This window comes from Sebastes fasciatus, chromosome 8, assembly GCF_043250625.1.
Source record: "Sebastes fasciatus isolate fSebFas1 chromosome 8, fSebFas1.pri, whole genome shotgun sequence".
Taxonomy (NCBI): domain Eukaryota; kingdom Metazoa; phylum Chordata; class Actinopteri; order Perciformes; family Sebastidae; genus Sebastes; species Sebastes fasciatus.
Window position 1 is genome coordinate 34,417,723 of NC_133802.1, and position 15,366 is coordinate 34,433,088.

Here is a 15,366-nt window from a genome sequence, read left to right on the forward strand (position 1 = left end):
AAACAATGAATGTATGCAATATCTTTAAAGTTTTTAAGTGAAATTATTGTCAAACTCTAGCGTGCTCTTTTTTATTATTATCTGCTTATTTATTTATTTTTATTGTCTTTTTTTATTTTATGTTTGTTTTGTTTCATTTCTGTTGTCCTTTTGTGTTTGTCACAGCTCTTTGTTGAATATATTGCATAATAATGCTGATGTTTGTGTAACAAAAAAACCCAATAAAGACATTGTTAAAAAAAACAAAAAAAAAACGTTTTTAATGTTTTCTGCCGTTACTATGTATACTGTCATTTTGAAATTAAAAAAATGAAATAAAAAAAAATGTATGTTTTTAATGTTTTCTGCTGTGACTATGTATACTGTCTTTTGGAAAAAAAATATATATATATATTTTTTTAATGTTTTCTGCTGTTACTATGTATACTGTCATTTTCAAATAAAAAAAAAAAAGAAAAAGAAAAAAAATTGTTATTAATGTTTTGTGCTGTTAGTATGTATACTGTCATTTTGAAATAAAAATAAAAAATATATATTTTTTTAATATTTTCTGCTGTGACTATGTATACTGTCTTTTGGAAAAAATAAATAAATTAAAAAAAAATATTTTTTTAATATTTTCTACTGTCATTTTGAAATAAAAAAATAAAAATAACATTTTTTTTTTTTTTTATATTTTCTACTTTACCCATGTATACTTTCGTTTTGAAATAAAAAAAAAAATATATATTTTTTTTTTTAATATTTTCTGCTGTGACTATGTATACTGTCTTTTGGAAAAAAATAAAAATAAAAAAAAAATATTTTTTTAATATTTTCTGCTGTTACTATGTATACTGTCATTTTCAAATAAAAATTAAAAAAATATTTTTTTTTTATATTTTCTACTTTAACCATGTATACTTTCGTTTTGAAATAAAAAAAAATAAATAAAAAAAATGTATGTTCTCTGCTGTCACTATGTATACTGTCATTTTGAAACAAAAACAAAAAGGTTACAGGCTGTAGTGATGCTGTGAGCGCCCCCTGTGGTTGCTGTGGTTACTGTCTGTAGTGATGCTGTGAGCGCCCCCTGTGGTTGCCGTGGTAACTGTCTCAGCCTCTTCAGTACAGCTAGCTGGTAGTGTTCTGTGGGATCAAGATGGCGTCGAGCGGAGGAGATGGAGAACCCGAGTGGACGGCTGCGGTTCGGCCGCTTCTCTCAGCTTCCTACACGGCTTTTGAGACGAAGGAGCTGCCTCAGCTCATCGGCTCTATCATCAACAGGTAACCGGGCTACATGTCAATAAACTGCAGGGCTTTAATGTACTATAAATACCAGCCGTGAGTGAGCTGGCTAACATGCTAGCTAACGTTAGCTCAGGCTGGTTCAGTTCGATGGGGAAACGTTAGCTGCTGAGCTAACGGCTAGCAGGCTAACGGCAAGAAGGCTGGGTCTAGCGTCATAGGGCTGGCGGGTTATGCGCATGCGCAGTAGAATCTGGCCGGCAGCTCCAGTTCCACTTTATTAACGAATAGATTATCTTTAAGTATGAATACAGGTAGTTAAAAATATACAGTCACAACATCAGGTATTGCATTTAAAGTTGTTTTAATTAAAGAAGTGTTATACTTTCACTCTAGGAAAAACGAAATGAAAAATAATCTGGAGGTTTGGGTCACAACTTTGTTTTAAGAAATTAACCTTTTTTTTATTTTTCATATTATTATCTTTAGGCTTGAAATTCCTTTACACAATATTTTTCTCCTTTTATAAGTATTTCAAAATATCTTTTGCTGGTTTGTTTGGTAATATTTTTTCCTATAAGTAGAATCTCATTTTTAATATAGTTCTCTTTTTCAAAACAAAACAACAACAACAAAAACATCCATCAATATGTTTCTGTCCAGGGTCTTTTTTTAATTTTATGTTGGTTTTGTTTAATTTCTGTTGTCTTTTTATGTTTGGCACAGCTCTTTGTTTATGTTTTCGCTATGCTTCTTTTGTATGTAAATGTTTTTTGTTTTTTTTCACTTTAGTCTTTATTGCTTTTTTGCATACACAAAAAAACACAGATATAACAACGAAACTTGCAACAGTGCAGCGAGGGGTTCAGTTTACAATTGATGATGCCGTAGGATTTTAACCAAGTAATGATCTTCCTTCAGCACCACTGTAGTTATATTACCCAGGTATAAAATGGAACATTTCTTAATGATTATACATCCTAATACCTCCTTTAATACTGAATTTACTCTGTCCCAAAATGGTTCTATTTTGGGGTATGTAAATGTTTTTAATGTTTTCTGCTGTTACTATGGATACTGTCATTTTGAAATAAAGTATTTTGTATAAGTAAAAAAAAAAGTTACACTGCGCATGCGCTGTATCCCACTCCCAAGACCCGTGTCCTCACCTCCTTCCATAGGCCGTGGCTAACGGCTAACATGCTAGCAGGCTACTGGAGCTTAACTTGTTCTGGCATCGTAGCTGACGTTAGCTAATATGCTAACGTCAGCTAACTTACACTAAATGCTGTTTACACTGGCTGTTATCTTCATAAACTGTGTGAAACATGGCGGGACTTATGAGTGGTTGATGTGTTTATTGAATGTGTTAGTGTTGCTGTGAGGTCGTTAAACGGCGTCACAGTGGAACGTTTAGAAAATGTGCTTCATCATTAGCTAGCTAACACAAACATTAGCCAGCAAGCTAACAGCTAACAGCGACCTGTTCGAGGCCTTCCAGCTGGACTGACATCTCACTACATCAGCTAACTTAAAGCTCCCACATCAGCTCATTCTCGGGTTCATACTTGTATTTTGTGTTTCTACTAGAACATGTTTACATGCTGTAATGTTAAAAAAACACTTTATTTTCTTCATACTGTGTCTGAATATACCTGTATTCACCCTCTGTCTGAATATAAGGGAATAGAATAGAAAGCTTTATTGTCATGGTATTAAATACAACGAGATTCACAGCTGCCACTTCTGGTCAGTGCTTTAAAACAAATACTTTAAAGACGAGGCAGATAAAACATTTAACAGGTAAAACACACATAGTTATAAAGTAAATAAAACAGGTAAAGTAGATGTAATAAATAAATATAAACAGAAGTGTTACACTAGAAGTATAAAATATAAAAATAGATGTAATGTAAACAGAGGGAATTGTAAAATAGGTAGGGTAGATGTAATAAATAAAATGTAAACAAAGTTGCACTTGAGGTATAGATTGCATCAAGGATATATTGCACAGATAAATGTATTTCAAATTCAGTGTATTAATATTACACAGATTTATTTTTTGTGTAATATAAAATGGTCCCAAGGAAATAAAACTGTTCTCCGTTCGAAACGCTCCCTTTTTTTTTTAAGTTATTTTTTTGGAGAGATTTTTCAAGCATTTTATTGATAGGACAGTGGATAGAGTGTTGGAAAGGGGGAGAGAGAGGAATGACATGCGGAAAGGACCACAGGCCGGATTCGAACCCTGGTCCACCGCTTGCTAGGACACAGCCTTGGCAATACGTGGGCGCTCGCTCTACCGACTGAGCTAACCAGCCGCCGGAAACGCTCCCTTTTAGTGCATTTCAACGGAGTTGCGTTGCTAGGAAACAGCTCGGGTCCATGTTTACATCCTGTCAGTTAGTGTCATTCACATACACTGCAACCAGCAAATAAACTGGGACACACTTAGAATGTTTACGTTTAAAACCGTGTAATGGTCTAAATATTGTAGATTTGTGACATCACAAATGGACAGAAATCCTAACGGCTTGTTTCAAACGCACAATTTCTGAATACGGGCTGCTGTTTGTTTCTCCATGGATTGAGTGTTTTGATACTTTCACAATATTTTATAGAATTTTAAACCTGCTTTATAATATAAAAGACATGAAAATCTCACTTTTTACAATATGGGACCTTTAAGTTGGCTGAATTTGATTGGGTTGGTATGCTGAGCTACTCTGTGCATGTCAACAGAGTCAGGTTAACGTTAGCTGCTGTGTGTCTGTGGTTGGGCTAGAAGGTAGGTGGGGACCTGGTAGCGTTACTAAAAATTTTTGATGAAGTGGTGAATGTATTGATCATAAAACGATAACTTGTCGATATGTCTGCTTCGCAATTAAATGAAAGGCTAAATATCTTATCACTTCCTATTTACCTTATTATATACAGAGACAAATTAACCTTCAATTAGTGCATAATTTAAGTTATTTTGAAGTTTGAGATGTTCATATTGATATTGTAGCGTTATACAATAGCATCAATGGCCAGTGTAAATTAATGATGATAGTTAGGCTATATGAATACATTGATATCATAATTCAAATTGCAGAGTCAAACTTAGAAGCACTTACATCACTTATTTACACATGTTCTGTTTAATGTTTGTGATTCATTTGTCTAATTAAGTGCAATCTGTGGTTTATATTTGTACAGACAGAAACACAAAGTATCCACATGGATTACTTTTAGAGATTTTTATTTGTTCTATATTCATTTATACTGATATTTGGTGGAAGTGTCCTGCTCTTGACCAAAAGAGACTTACTTGTTTTCCTTTGTGTCTTTTTCAAGGACAATTCTGTCCTCTGTGGTTGAAAAGAAAATTCAGTGTATTATAAGTCCCCAGATTTAAAGTCCATTGTTTTTACACTCCTCGTATTTTCTTTCCTGTTAAGCTAAACGTGTTGAGGAAAACCCCTCACGGTTGTGCTAAACTACAAGGAAGCTGGTGCAGTGCCTGTCACACAGGGGGAACTTGTTTTTGGAGACGAGTGTTGGGCCTAGGCATAATTATCTACAGGAACCTTTCATCAATTGTCTCGTAAGACTAAGTAGTATGTGCACATTTTGCTCAGCAAACTACCCATCCATACATCACCATAGAGTAATTAGTAATCATAGTCAGTAGTACCCACACAGTAGCCAGGTTGTCACCTGACACTCCTTTTCAGTGGTGACATCAGCTGATCCCTCTGGGTATTCAAATGTAGAGCTTCCTGTGATGTTTTTGGTTTCATTTTTTCCTAAGCAACCTGCAAGTAAAAGCAGTAATACTGCTACCAAGGTCTGTTAGTTTCGTTTCCAATTGGTTTGATATGTCTAATGACTAGTCTGATGCTCACTCAGCTACAGTATCAAATCTAAAGCATTTTTTCAGCAATGTTCTTCTCACCATACAACCTTTTTGGAGTTGGATTATGCTGAGTGAGTGCTGTAAGAGTAGTTTGACATTTTTAACAGAAATGTTGTTTACATCTGGAAAGTTTGGTTGTCAGCATGTGCTGTGTCTTCAGCAGTGCATTTCAAGTGATGTGCGATTAGGAGAACTGTGTCATGATGAAAAGCAAAAATGGAGGTCTTTTCCATTATTTACCATATTCCTAATTTTAACACAACAGAGAGCAGAAACGGTTCCGGTTGATTAATAAGAAATAAGATGGAATAAACAGTAGCAGGCATAATATCATGGGGTCTTTCAGAGATGGATTGGACTAAGTGTTTGGTGGGAACCCTTCGTTTCTTTCAACCTGGTAAGATGCAGCTTGGAGAAAAAGCAGATTGTGTTTTGTAATTTTTAGTACGGCTGTCCCGAATATACAATTTTTTTTGTGCTTCGAAGCTTCAGTGAGAAATATTGGAAGCTATTGGAAGCTTCGCGGTGCGGTGCAGCAAGCTGACATGTTCTTCTGTCTGTCTGTCTCCATCTCCCCTGTTTCAGTACACACAACAAACTGCGATATCTGCCTGAGAATAACTAATAATAATATTGAATTACAATAATGAATAATGCTATGGGATTATTCCTTATTTCATGGTCTATTTGGGGATTGTTTTATTACATACTTATATTGAAAAAAACTGAAGCATTTGCATACTGATTTGGAGATCAATTACCATGGCAATGGTCGAAGCCTCAAAGCATTCGGGTCAGCCCTAATTTTTAGAGAGCTGAGGTGTTTTCTATGTATTTAGCTGTATTGGTGATTGTGGATACTTTGAACTGCATATTGTCACAGTGAGGCTCATTGAAGTGGTTTTGCACTGTCACTTGAGCAGATTGATGTCTTGGAGGCTGCAGAAGAAATCTCTAGTATAGACGTATAGATAAGGAAAGAAACACAGGGTTCATCATGTCCCTGTGAAGGATTGATGCTAATGATGCTAATTGATTGGCCACACAAGTCAGTCTCCACTGACAAAGACTGCCTTTCTTCTGTCTGGAAGCATGTGATCAGATCACAGATTGAAGAGGTGTCATTTGGCTTGGGCAGTTAGTGGCAGTGCTGGAAAGATGGTGTAGGACACTGCTGAGGTCCATCAGCAGAAACATTACATCAGAGCTGTGTTTTACAGACACCGAATAGGCTAAGCTTAACGGCATAATTAAACACAAACTGGTTTTCCCTGGTGACAAACAGCAAGTAGCCAAAAAGCAGATCCGTCGGATGTTTTAGAAAAGACTGCATAATACTCAGAGTGCTCAAAGGCGTTATGTTTGCAATGCGCAATGAAACGCCACTATACTGACAGCCTTGGCCAGTTGTGTTTTCTTGTTATTTATGTGAGAATACAGTTATCAAAACTCATTAATAACAAACTATCATGGTTTGTGAAATACATATAGCTGTGCCTATTCATATTTTCTCTAGGCCTGTCTGGGGAAGAAGGCAACAGACTCAAAAATCTAAATGAATCCAAAGGTAACACAGTACCAAACATTAGGGGTGTAACAATACATCAATCTGGATCAATATATCGATTCAGTGATCAACGATCCAATATCATCGATGCAAAGTGAAAATATCGATACATGTCAGCATCTTTAAGATTATATTTAATTTATTTAGTAAATTCCCACTTTATATTTATTCTTTTTATTAAAAAGGATAGATTGTTTTTCATTTAAATGTCTGGAAGAGCTCATTAATATAATTGTCAAATCATATTTTAATTTATTTTTTTGTAAGTTGATATCAATATAACTGATTGTGTTAAATGGGCATATGATATAGTCTCATATCAATCACAGGCCCCTGAACAGAATGTGGCAGACTTTGTGATATCAGCAAATATTGTATTGTTGTCCAAAGAAACAATATAATATTATATCGTGATGAAACTTGTGATTTACACCTCTACCCAACATAATGGCCCACCATTTCACTTATCATCATTGGCGCATTGTTAATAATGACATTTGCAGGTGTGTTAATCAGTTATATAGTTTTTTCTTCTAGATCAGTATTTTAGGCAAACCCTGTCTGGGAGGTTATTGCTAAATGTTATATGTGGTATTTAGTTCACTGGACTAAAGCGTATCTCATACAAACAACATGTTATCATCTGTCTGTTCTTTCTCTCCTACCTCTCTTCTCCAGAAAGAAAAATGCAATAAAGATGTTCTACATAAATTCATATTTGACAGTGTTTAATGAGATATTCCATTTGTCCTTTGCAGTGAATCTGACATCCTTCGCCACGACAAACAGTATGAGCCTTTCTACTCATCATTCGTGGCACTCTCTGCACACTACATCACCACAGTATGTGGGCAAAGTATGTATCTGTCATTTTCTCTTTAGTGTAATGGATCGCCATTCAGCCAAACTGTTTAAATGTTACAGGTTGTGTTTCTTCCAGCCAGCAAATTGTTTCTGCTCTGTCTCTCTAGTACCGAGAAATCAGCTGCTGTCGGTTGCTTCAGCGTGCAAAGTATTGATTGAATTCTCATTGATGCGCTTGGAGAACCCAGATGAGGCATGTGCGGTATCACAGGTGGGAGAAACAAACTGCATGGGAGATTGTAATGTGGGACTGCATCCAATTTAAAATTTTTTGTCAGTTTTAAGGAAATAGGACCAGCCACAGACCAAATGTAGCTGCTGTATGTCTTGATGCAGTTTGTTAATTAGATATTAACTTGCTTTGTCTGGACACGTGTATACGTTTTCTGTTTGAAAGGACATTATTTACTGTATAAACCCACGAGTTCAATTGAGTTATACTGTTCATGTTTCTTCAGAAACACCTGATTCTTCTAATAAAAGGACTTTGCACGGGCTGCAGCAGACTGGATCGCACAGAAATCATAACTTTCACTGCTATGATGAAATCTGCCAAGTTGCCTCAAACCGTCAAGACCCTTTCAGATGGTAAGTTAAACGATACTGAGCTGATTACGATTTATTTTATTAGTTCATTAGTTTCCTATATTGACTGGTGTAGCCTATTGTTCAGTGATATTGTTGGTATTTGTGCATACTGTGGTGGAAAATTTGACCACAGACCATTTTACAAAACAAGAAATCTTCAAAGCTTAGGTATGTGAAAAATGTTGTCCTCCTTGTTCATCTAATAGTGGAAGATCAGAAGGAGTTGCCCAGTGCTGTGAACCCAGAGCTTCGACAAAAAGAAGTACAAATGAACTTCTTTAATCAACTGACTTCAGTTTTTAACCCTGACCTTACCACCATCTTGGCCTCCCCGTCAGCATCACACATGCAGGTAAGTGTTACAGAGCAGCCCTCCAGCTGCCCGCTCCACCGTCATCAGTAATGCACAGCATAAGTTAACCACAACAACTTGTTTAACTTTCTTCTAATCAATGCTTTTACTAAAAAATAAAACTCACTTTTTAAACCTGTAATATAATTTGCCACATTTCAAAATTGAAATTAACATACAGTTGTATTGTTATGTTTTTCCATCTCTCTCCGATTATAGGCTGAGAGTGATTGCGATGACCAAACCACAGATCAAGCCATTCAGGCCAAAATGAAAAATGCCTTTGTCTCTCAGAATGTGTCAAGCTTACAGGAACTTGGTGAGTAATTGTTGCTTTTGTTGTAGGAGCTGTTTGGTTCATGAACATTTAAGTTAACACTTTTACCATTTACGTGTCTTGATTTAAAAGTTTTATCCCGGCTGTTTGTGCTGAAACACATTTGAAATCTTTGTTTTTGGTAAATGATTTGATTTGATTTTGTATATATCAGTAAAAGGGAAATGCATTTCTTTACAGTATTACTTTTTCCAATACAGCTTTGAAGTGTTCACTCATTTGTCATTATGTTTTCTAAGTGATTTCCAAATTGAATGTCAGTTGTAGGGTCTCTCGGTGTAATCTATTTGCTTGTGATGTCAGTGAATTTATCAAACACAGACACACAGTGTTTTAAATGTGAAGCATCACCTTGCAGCAGTATCCTGCATTTTCCCTCGACCTTTTCATGCCACATGACCGTCAGTGTTAATGTTTCACTTTTAGTTTTTTGTTCTTTTCCTACTAGAGCTAATAATCTTCTTTTTTTTTTTTTTTCCATAATTTGTATTTCCAGGTGGGTCTGAGAAGTTGCTACGAGTGTGCCTCAACCTGCCCTACTTTCTGCGCTACATCAACCGTTTCCAGGATGCTGTATCAGCCAACTCTTTCTTTATCATGCCTGCCACAGTGGCTGATGCCACTGCTGTCCGCAATGGGTAATTCTTTTTTTATTTATGTATTAGGTCAGGGGTCTGCAACCTGTGGCTCCGGAGCCACATGCATCTCTTCAGCTCCTCTCCAGTGGCTCCTTGTGGATTTTTAAAAATGGAAATGAATAACTGTTTTTTGTTTACATTTTCATTTTTATTTATCATTGTTGTAGGTCTATGGTACGACGGTACGACGGAGTATTAGGGCCACATTGAGGGGGGAAAAAAATCTGAGATTACGAAAATAAAGTCATAATATTATAAAGTAGTAATTTTACGTGTTATTTTCTTTTTCTCGTAAAGTTATGACTTTTTTCTCGTAATATTATGACTTTATTCTGGAAATCTCAAATGTTTTTTTCCGTCAATGTGGCCCTAATACTCCGTCGTACATTTACACTTTGGCCCTCACTGCATTAGACTTATATACTATATACTTAGACTATAAACTGTGTTACCTTCATCACAATGATCAAATGTTTTGTGGCTCCAGACAGATTTCTTATTTAATTTTTTTTTGCCTAAAATGGCTCTTTTGATAGTAAAGGTTGCTGACCCCTGTATTAGGTTAAATGTTCTAATGTCAAATTCTAGTATCATTTACATTGTTATATTATGATTTGTTTTGAAGGGGCAATATCATTTGTTTAGGTTTCTGCATGTGTATTCAATAACTAGTGTTTGGAAAGCTTTTTTTCTCCCAAACATTCAATTAACTGTCTTTACTTCAAACCCAGATTTCATTCACTGGTGATAGACGTAACCATGGCTTTGGACACACTTTCCCTGCCGGTACTGGAGCCCTTGACACCAGGGAGATTACTGGATATGACCGTGCTGGCTTTGAGCTGTCTCTATGCTGGTAGGTGATAACTCTCTGTAGGGAAAATAAAATTATACTGTCCAGTAACTCAAACTGCTATAGTCTTCAACAAACAAGGGGGAACTGTAAAAACGCGATTGCGATACCAGTTTCATTCTCCAAACAATAGACCATAAAGCAGTGTAGCCGTACGACATGTGCTTGAATGTACTAGCACCGCTACGGTTATCTCCCCTCTTTAATCAACATCTGAATGTTATAGTATTGAGTCAAGCAGGTAAATATAAAAACAAACAAACATATTTTTACCCATTTAGGTGTGAGCGTGGCCACTTGCATGGCCATTCTGCAGGTCGGTAGCGGATTGCAGCTTCGCTCAGCCTCCACTGGGACTAAAGAGGAGGACTATGAAAATGACGCAGCCACGATTGTCCAGAAATGTGTGAGTATTAAGAGTAAAACAATCTCACTGTATGCACATGTTGGTTATGAGACATAATCTGGTTTCACATTGAAACTTTATTCACTAACTTGTATGTTGCTACTCACAAGTTTTATATATTTGTTTATAACAGTTTGCTGTTTAGCAACTGTTTAGGTCACTGATGTAGACTAAGGAACCCACAGTTTAGTGTTAAGCAGATTGTTTAGGTCACTACTTTTATGTTTTATCTTTTATAATGTGTTTTATTTTCTGTCTAAATGTTTTTAATATGTTTTATGTTCATTTTCATGTGAAATACTCAGTGCATGTAATGTATTTATTGTTAAGCACTTTAAGATGCATTTCTTGTATGAAAGATGCTATACAAATAAGTGTATTATTATTATTATTATAATAATTATTATTATTATAGGCCCAGAGAGTTACGTGTTTACTGACTTTAAATAATAAAAGAATTGTGGGGAGAGAGATTTGTATTGTGACAGGATCTACGTAGAGGTTATCATCTCATAAATTGGCATTGCATCAAATGTCTCCTCGTGGTTTTTAGTTATTTCTACGGACCTCCGTGCCAGCATGCGTACCTTCAGCATGCGTACCTTATCAAGATACAGCACATTTAAAATGGTAACAAGTACAAAATTTGTGTTGGCAACAGCTGGAGATCTATGAAATGATTGGACAAGCCATCAGCAACTCCCGCAGAGCTGGAGGAGAGGTGAGTACTATTCTTGAATAGTAAAAGAATAACAAGTTCAATGTTCTTTGATTGGTGATCGTTTTTTTACTTTTTTCATTTGTGAACTACAGCATTATCAGAACTTCCAGCTGCTTGGAGCCTGGTGCCTTTTAAACAGCCTGTACCTGATTCTCAACCTGAGCCCCACCGCCCTGGCGGATAAAGGGAAGGAGAAGGATCCCCTGGCTGCCCTGCGTGTTCGTGACATTGTTGCTCGCACCAAGGATGGCGCAGGATCGCCTAAACTTGGTCCTGGCAAAGGGTAATTTCCAATGAATATGAAATCAGTCAATCTAATATTTCCAGTGTCACTGTGTCCTCAGTTTGATCTTTTTGATCGTCATCAGTTATGCATTTTTTTTAATGTAAATGAAGGTGTGGGCAGTGGATACTAACATTTTTAATCATTAATAAATTGATAACTGATGCGTAATGTTTATTTTATTATTACATTTAAGAATAAAGGTCACACTTGAAAAGTGATTTGTGTGCATTAATTATTTTTTCTTTTTTGTGGTTTTCCTTTAGACACCAAGGGTTTGGTGTTTTGTCCGTTATCCTGGCAAACCACGCCATCAAACTTTTGACTTCGCTTTTCCAGGATCTGCAAGTTGAGGCTCTACACCGGGTAAGAGAAGTAATAAACTAAATACACTTTACTATCTGTTGTATTTAAATAAAATTTCCATTATTTACAACATGTGTCAATACTGTTGAACTTGTGACCAGTGTCACATATCACAGCATACTGTATAAGCTCAAGTCATTGTAGTGATTGTAGACATAAACCCTCTGCTGAACACATTACAATGAATAAAATGCAAACGGTCAACCTGTTGTTTGAAGAACCAAAATACTTCCTGTGCCTCAGTTAGGCTCTCTACATGACTTCTCATTCTGTATGACTTCTCAGTTGTTTTAGCCATATCATGTCTAATGTTTTACTGTGAACAAAAGCTAACACACAGGTTTATCAAACTTTATTATTAGTTGATTTATTATTCATTCACTGTAGCTGTATAAGAAACAAAACAATTGCTCTATATGTTGTCTAATATGATTTTTCAAAAATTCATGTTCTCATCTAAAAATGCAAGAAAAAAACGTGTAACAAACATGCAACAGGAACCTTCTATTTCTTGAAAGCCATGTTTCCTGCAGGGTTGGGCGAGTGACGGGCCGCCAGCCGAGCTCAACATCATGGCACAGAGCACTTCCATCCAGAGGGTCCAAAGGCTCATCGACTCCGTGCCCCTGACCAATCTACTCTTCACCCTTCTCTCCACTTCCTACAAAAAGGTGCACTTTTATATTTAAATACCTGTAATTTGTATAATTGCAAGTTATGTTATTATTATTTTACCATTGCAAATAGAAAAGTGCGAAAACAGACGAAAGATGCCGTTCAGCTGTCAGTTATGTTATAAAAGAGAAACGTTTTGGCTGCTGTTTTTGTCCTCTACATACTGCTTTGTTAATATAATTTGTGTTTGATTGAAAAGAGTGTGAATCAAGTGTAATGGAAAGATTGAAAACTGTGATCATCATTAAGACGGTTGTTGTTTTCTCTTCCATCAGGCTTGTGTTCTCCAGCGCCAGAGGAAGGGCTCAGTCAGCAGCGATGCCAGCGCTTCCACAGATTCAAACACCTACTATGAGGATGATTTCAGCAGCACAGAGGAGGACAGCAGTCAAGGTACTTTATCATTCTGGATTCAAGCATTACATCATCACTTTAGAAAGCCTCCTTTAAAACTGAATGTTCATGCTAGAGTATGCACTCACATAGCAGCTTTAGGTTTGCAAAAATCAGACCTCTGGCTGTTGTCTGGACATCTTTTTTTTACTTAAATCCTGAAACAATGCACATATTGTTCTGCACAGCGTTGATAGTATAGGAACAACAGCACAAAAGGACAGGAGAATTAAACATTTTATTCACCTTGAAAGGAGTAGAGGAATTGGATTGACATGATAGGGGGAAAAAGGCAGCTGGTGTATTTACCACACCATTCTTATTAAATAATATACATTTGAGATTACATATTTAAAAAAGCAGTGCAGCAAAATGGAGATACTGGGGATATTAAGTGAAATACAAACTTAACACTGTTAATAAAATGATGATTTGGCTAAAAGTGGCACATTTATTTAGTAGTATTTGATAATGCTAGGATTACAAAGTGTATATTGAAGGTATGATCGGGGCATCATGTAACTAGGTGTGATGGAGGCACATTTATACGCTCATCACTTAATGAGTAGATTGACCAATATCCCAGAAGCTTTGCGTAATGCCTTCAAGGTATGCCTCAGATTTCTCTCTCCATGATCCAGTGTGGATGCAGCTGCTGAAAGCAGAGACATGTTTGTGTTTGGTCTCTGAGCTAGTGTCAGTGCTGAGCTGTATCAGTGAAGCAGTGAAACAGGTGAGCTCTCAGTGGATCAGTCAGTCAGGTTATGGCAGCAGTGAGAAGGGTAAATGCACACACACACACGCCCACACAGTAATGTCATTTAAATGTCTGTCCCTTCATCACACAATGTGACAGTGTAGTTGACAGTGTCTACTATTTCAGCAGAGAGAAGACAGGAGAAGACAAGTGCAGCTTGTGTCTCAGGTCAGCAGTTTTCTGTCCTCAGGTCAAAGACTTGGTGTCCACTTCACTGTCCTAGATTCATTTTGTTATTGTATGTCTCACAATTTTAGGCTCTGAGCTGTCGCCCTAATAGCTTAGTAAATGACAGAGCCACAGATGAAGAGTCTTTGGCAAAAACAGCCTCGAGTCTGAAAGGTTCCTTCTACTGAAATTGACATGATGATGACGATGTTTGGTCAAAGAGATTCATCTGTGGCTCAGTGTGGTTCAAAGGATAATACCAGCAGTGTTGACACATGGGTGCTGATGATTGTTTTAAAAGCATTATAACCTTAGATTAGTGCTGGATGATGAATGGAAAAATGACTGATACCGATAATTATAGTAGCTCACTGACTAAATTTTGCTCCTCTTGGTACGTTGAGTTTTCTTCAGAAGCTTTTCACCCCTTTGTCATCCAGTCTGTGCCCCTGCCTTGTCCTGCCATAATTTAATGCAGACTCGTACTTGTCAGACAGATCACATTGTAGTTAAAGTGAAACCTTTTTTTTTTTACATTTATTAATTTATCAATACTGAGGAAAATATTTGTGGTATTGATTTTGTGGTTATATTACCTAGCCCAGGGGTCAGCAACCTGCAGCTCCGGAGCCACATGCGTCTCTTCAGCCCCTTATTTTTCACTTTTTTTCTCGTAAAGTTATGACTTTATTCTCTTAGTATTACGACTTAATTCTGTAAATCTTCGAATTTTTTCCCTCAATGTGGCCCTAATACTCCGTAGTACATTGTCTCTTTGGCCCTCACTGCATTAGACTTATATACTATATACTTAGACTATAAACTGTGTTACCTTCATCGCAGTGCTTAATTGTTTTGCGGCTCAAGATAGATTTTCTTTTTAGTAAAGGTTGCTGACCCCTGACCTAGCCCTATCTTAGATCTTATTATTTTATTTCTTTAATCATGTCATCGTCCCATAACGTCCTATATACAAAAATAATGTAGGACCCATGTCACAACAGTGGTATTATTCTTGAATACGATAAATTCAAGTTGTGCTTGTAAACTATGGGCTTAAACACACTACGCTACTTCGTCTTGCTGTCACCTGAAACATTATGATTTTTGTATGTTGCATGCATCTGTGAATATCAACTTAAAGTGATATTCTATTTTAACACTTAAAAAGTTGTTTCTTGTTTTTGAATTAATCTGTGGATACTTCAACTGGGTACGTCTGCTGTGAGATGCTTTTCAAGTCTAATGTTGTTTAAATATATATTTAATT

General features: G+C 36.4%; 1 protein-coding gene across 5 annotated transcripts in view; it reads left to right on the plus strand.

Annotated features, from left to right (window-relative positions):
* The first annotated feature begins 1,106 nt into the window (after positions 1–1,106).
* ubr4 (ubiquitin protein ligase E3 component n-recognin 4) overlaps positions 1,107–15,366 on the plus strand; it is a 79,235-nt gene continuing 64,975 nt past the window's right edge. For 3 of the 5 annotated variants that reach the window (XM_074642647.1, XM_074642650.1, XM_074642648.1), the window contains exons 1-15: positions 1,107–1,266; positions 7,454–7,551; positions 7,667–7,770; positions 8,018–8,147; positions 8,354–8,499; positions 8,719–8,818; positions 9,333–9,474; positions 10,206–10,330; positions 10,609–10,733; positions 11,395–11,454; positions 11,547–11,737; positions 12,004–12,112; positions 12,622–12,774; positions 13,054–13,171; positions 14,055–14,096. In XM_074642647.1, coding sequence (XP_074498748.1) covers positions 1,142–1,266; positions 7,454–7,551; positions 7,667–7,770; positions 8,018–8,147; positions 8,354–8,499; positions 8,719–8,818; positions 9,333–9,474; positions 10,206–10,330; positions 10,609–10,733; positions 11,395–11,454; positions 11,547–11,737; positions 12,004–12,112; positions 12,622–12,774; positions 13,054–13,171; positions 14,055–14,096 — 1,768 coding nt within the window. In that variant the 5' untranslated portion in view covers positions 1,107–1,141. The remainder of the gene's footprint in view (positions 1,267–7,453; positions 7,552–7,666; positions 7,771–8,017; positions 8,148–8,353; positions 8,500–8,718; positions 8,819–9,332; positions 9,475–10,205; positions 10,331–10,608; positions 10,734–11,394; positions 11,455–11,546; positions 11,738–12,003; positions 12,113–12,621; positions 12,775–13,053; positions 13,172–14,054; positions 14,097–15,366) is intronic. The other 2 variants (XM_074642649.1, XM_074642651.1) reach the window with 2 other exon arrangements.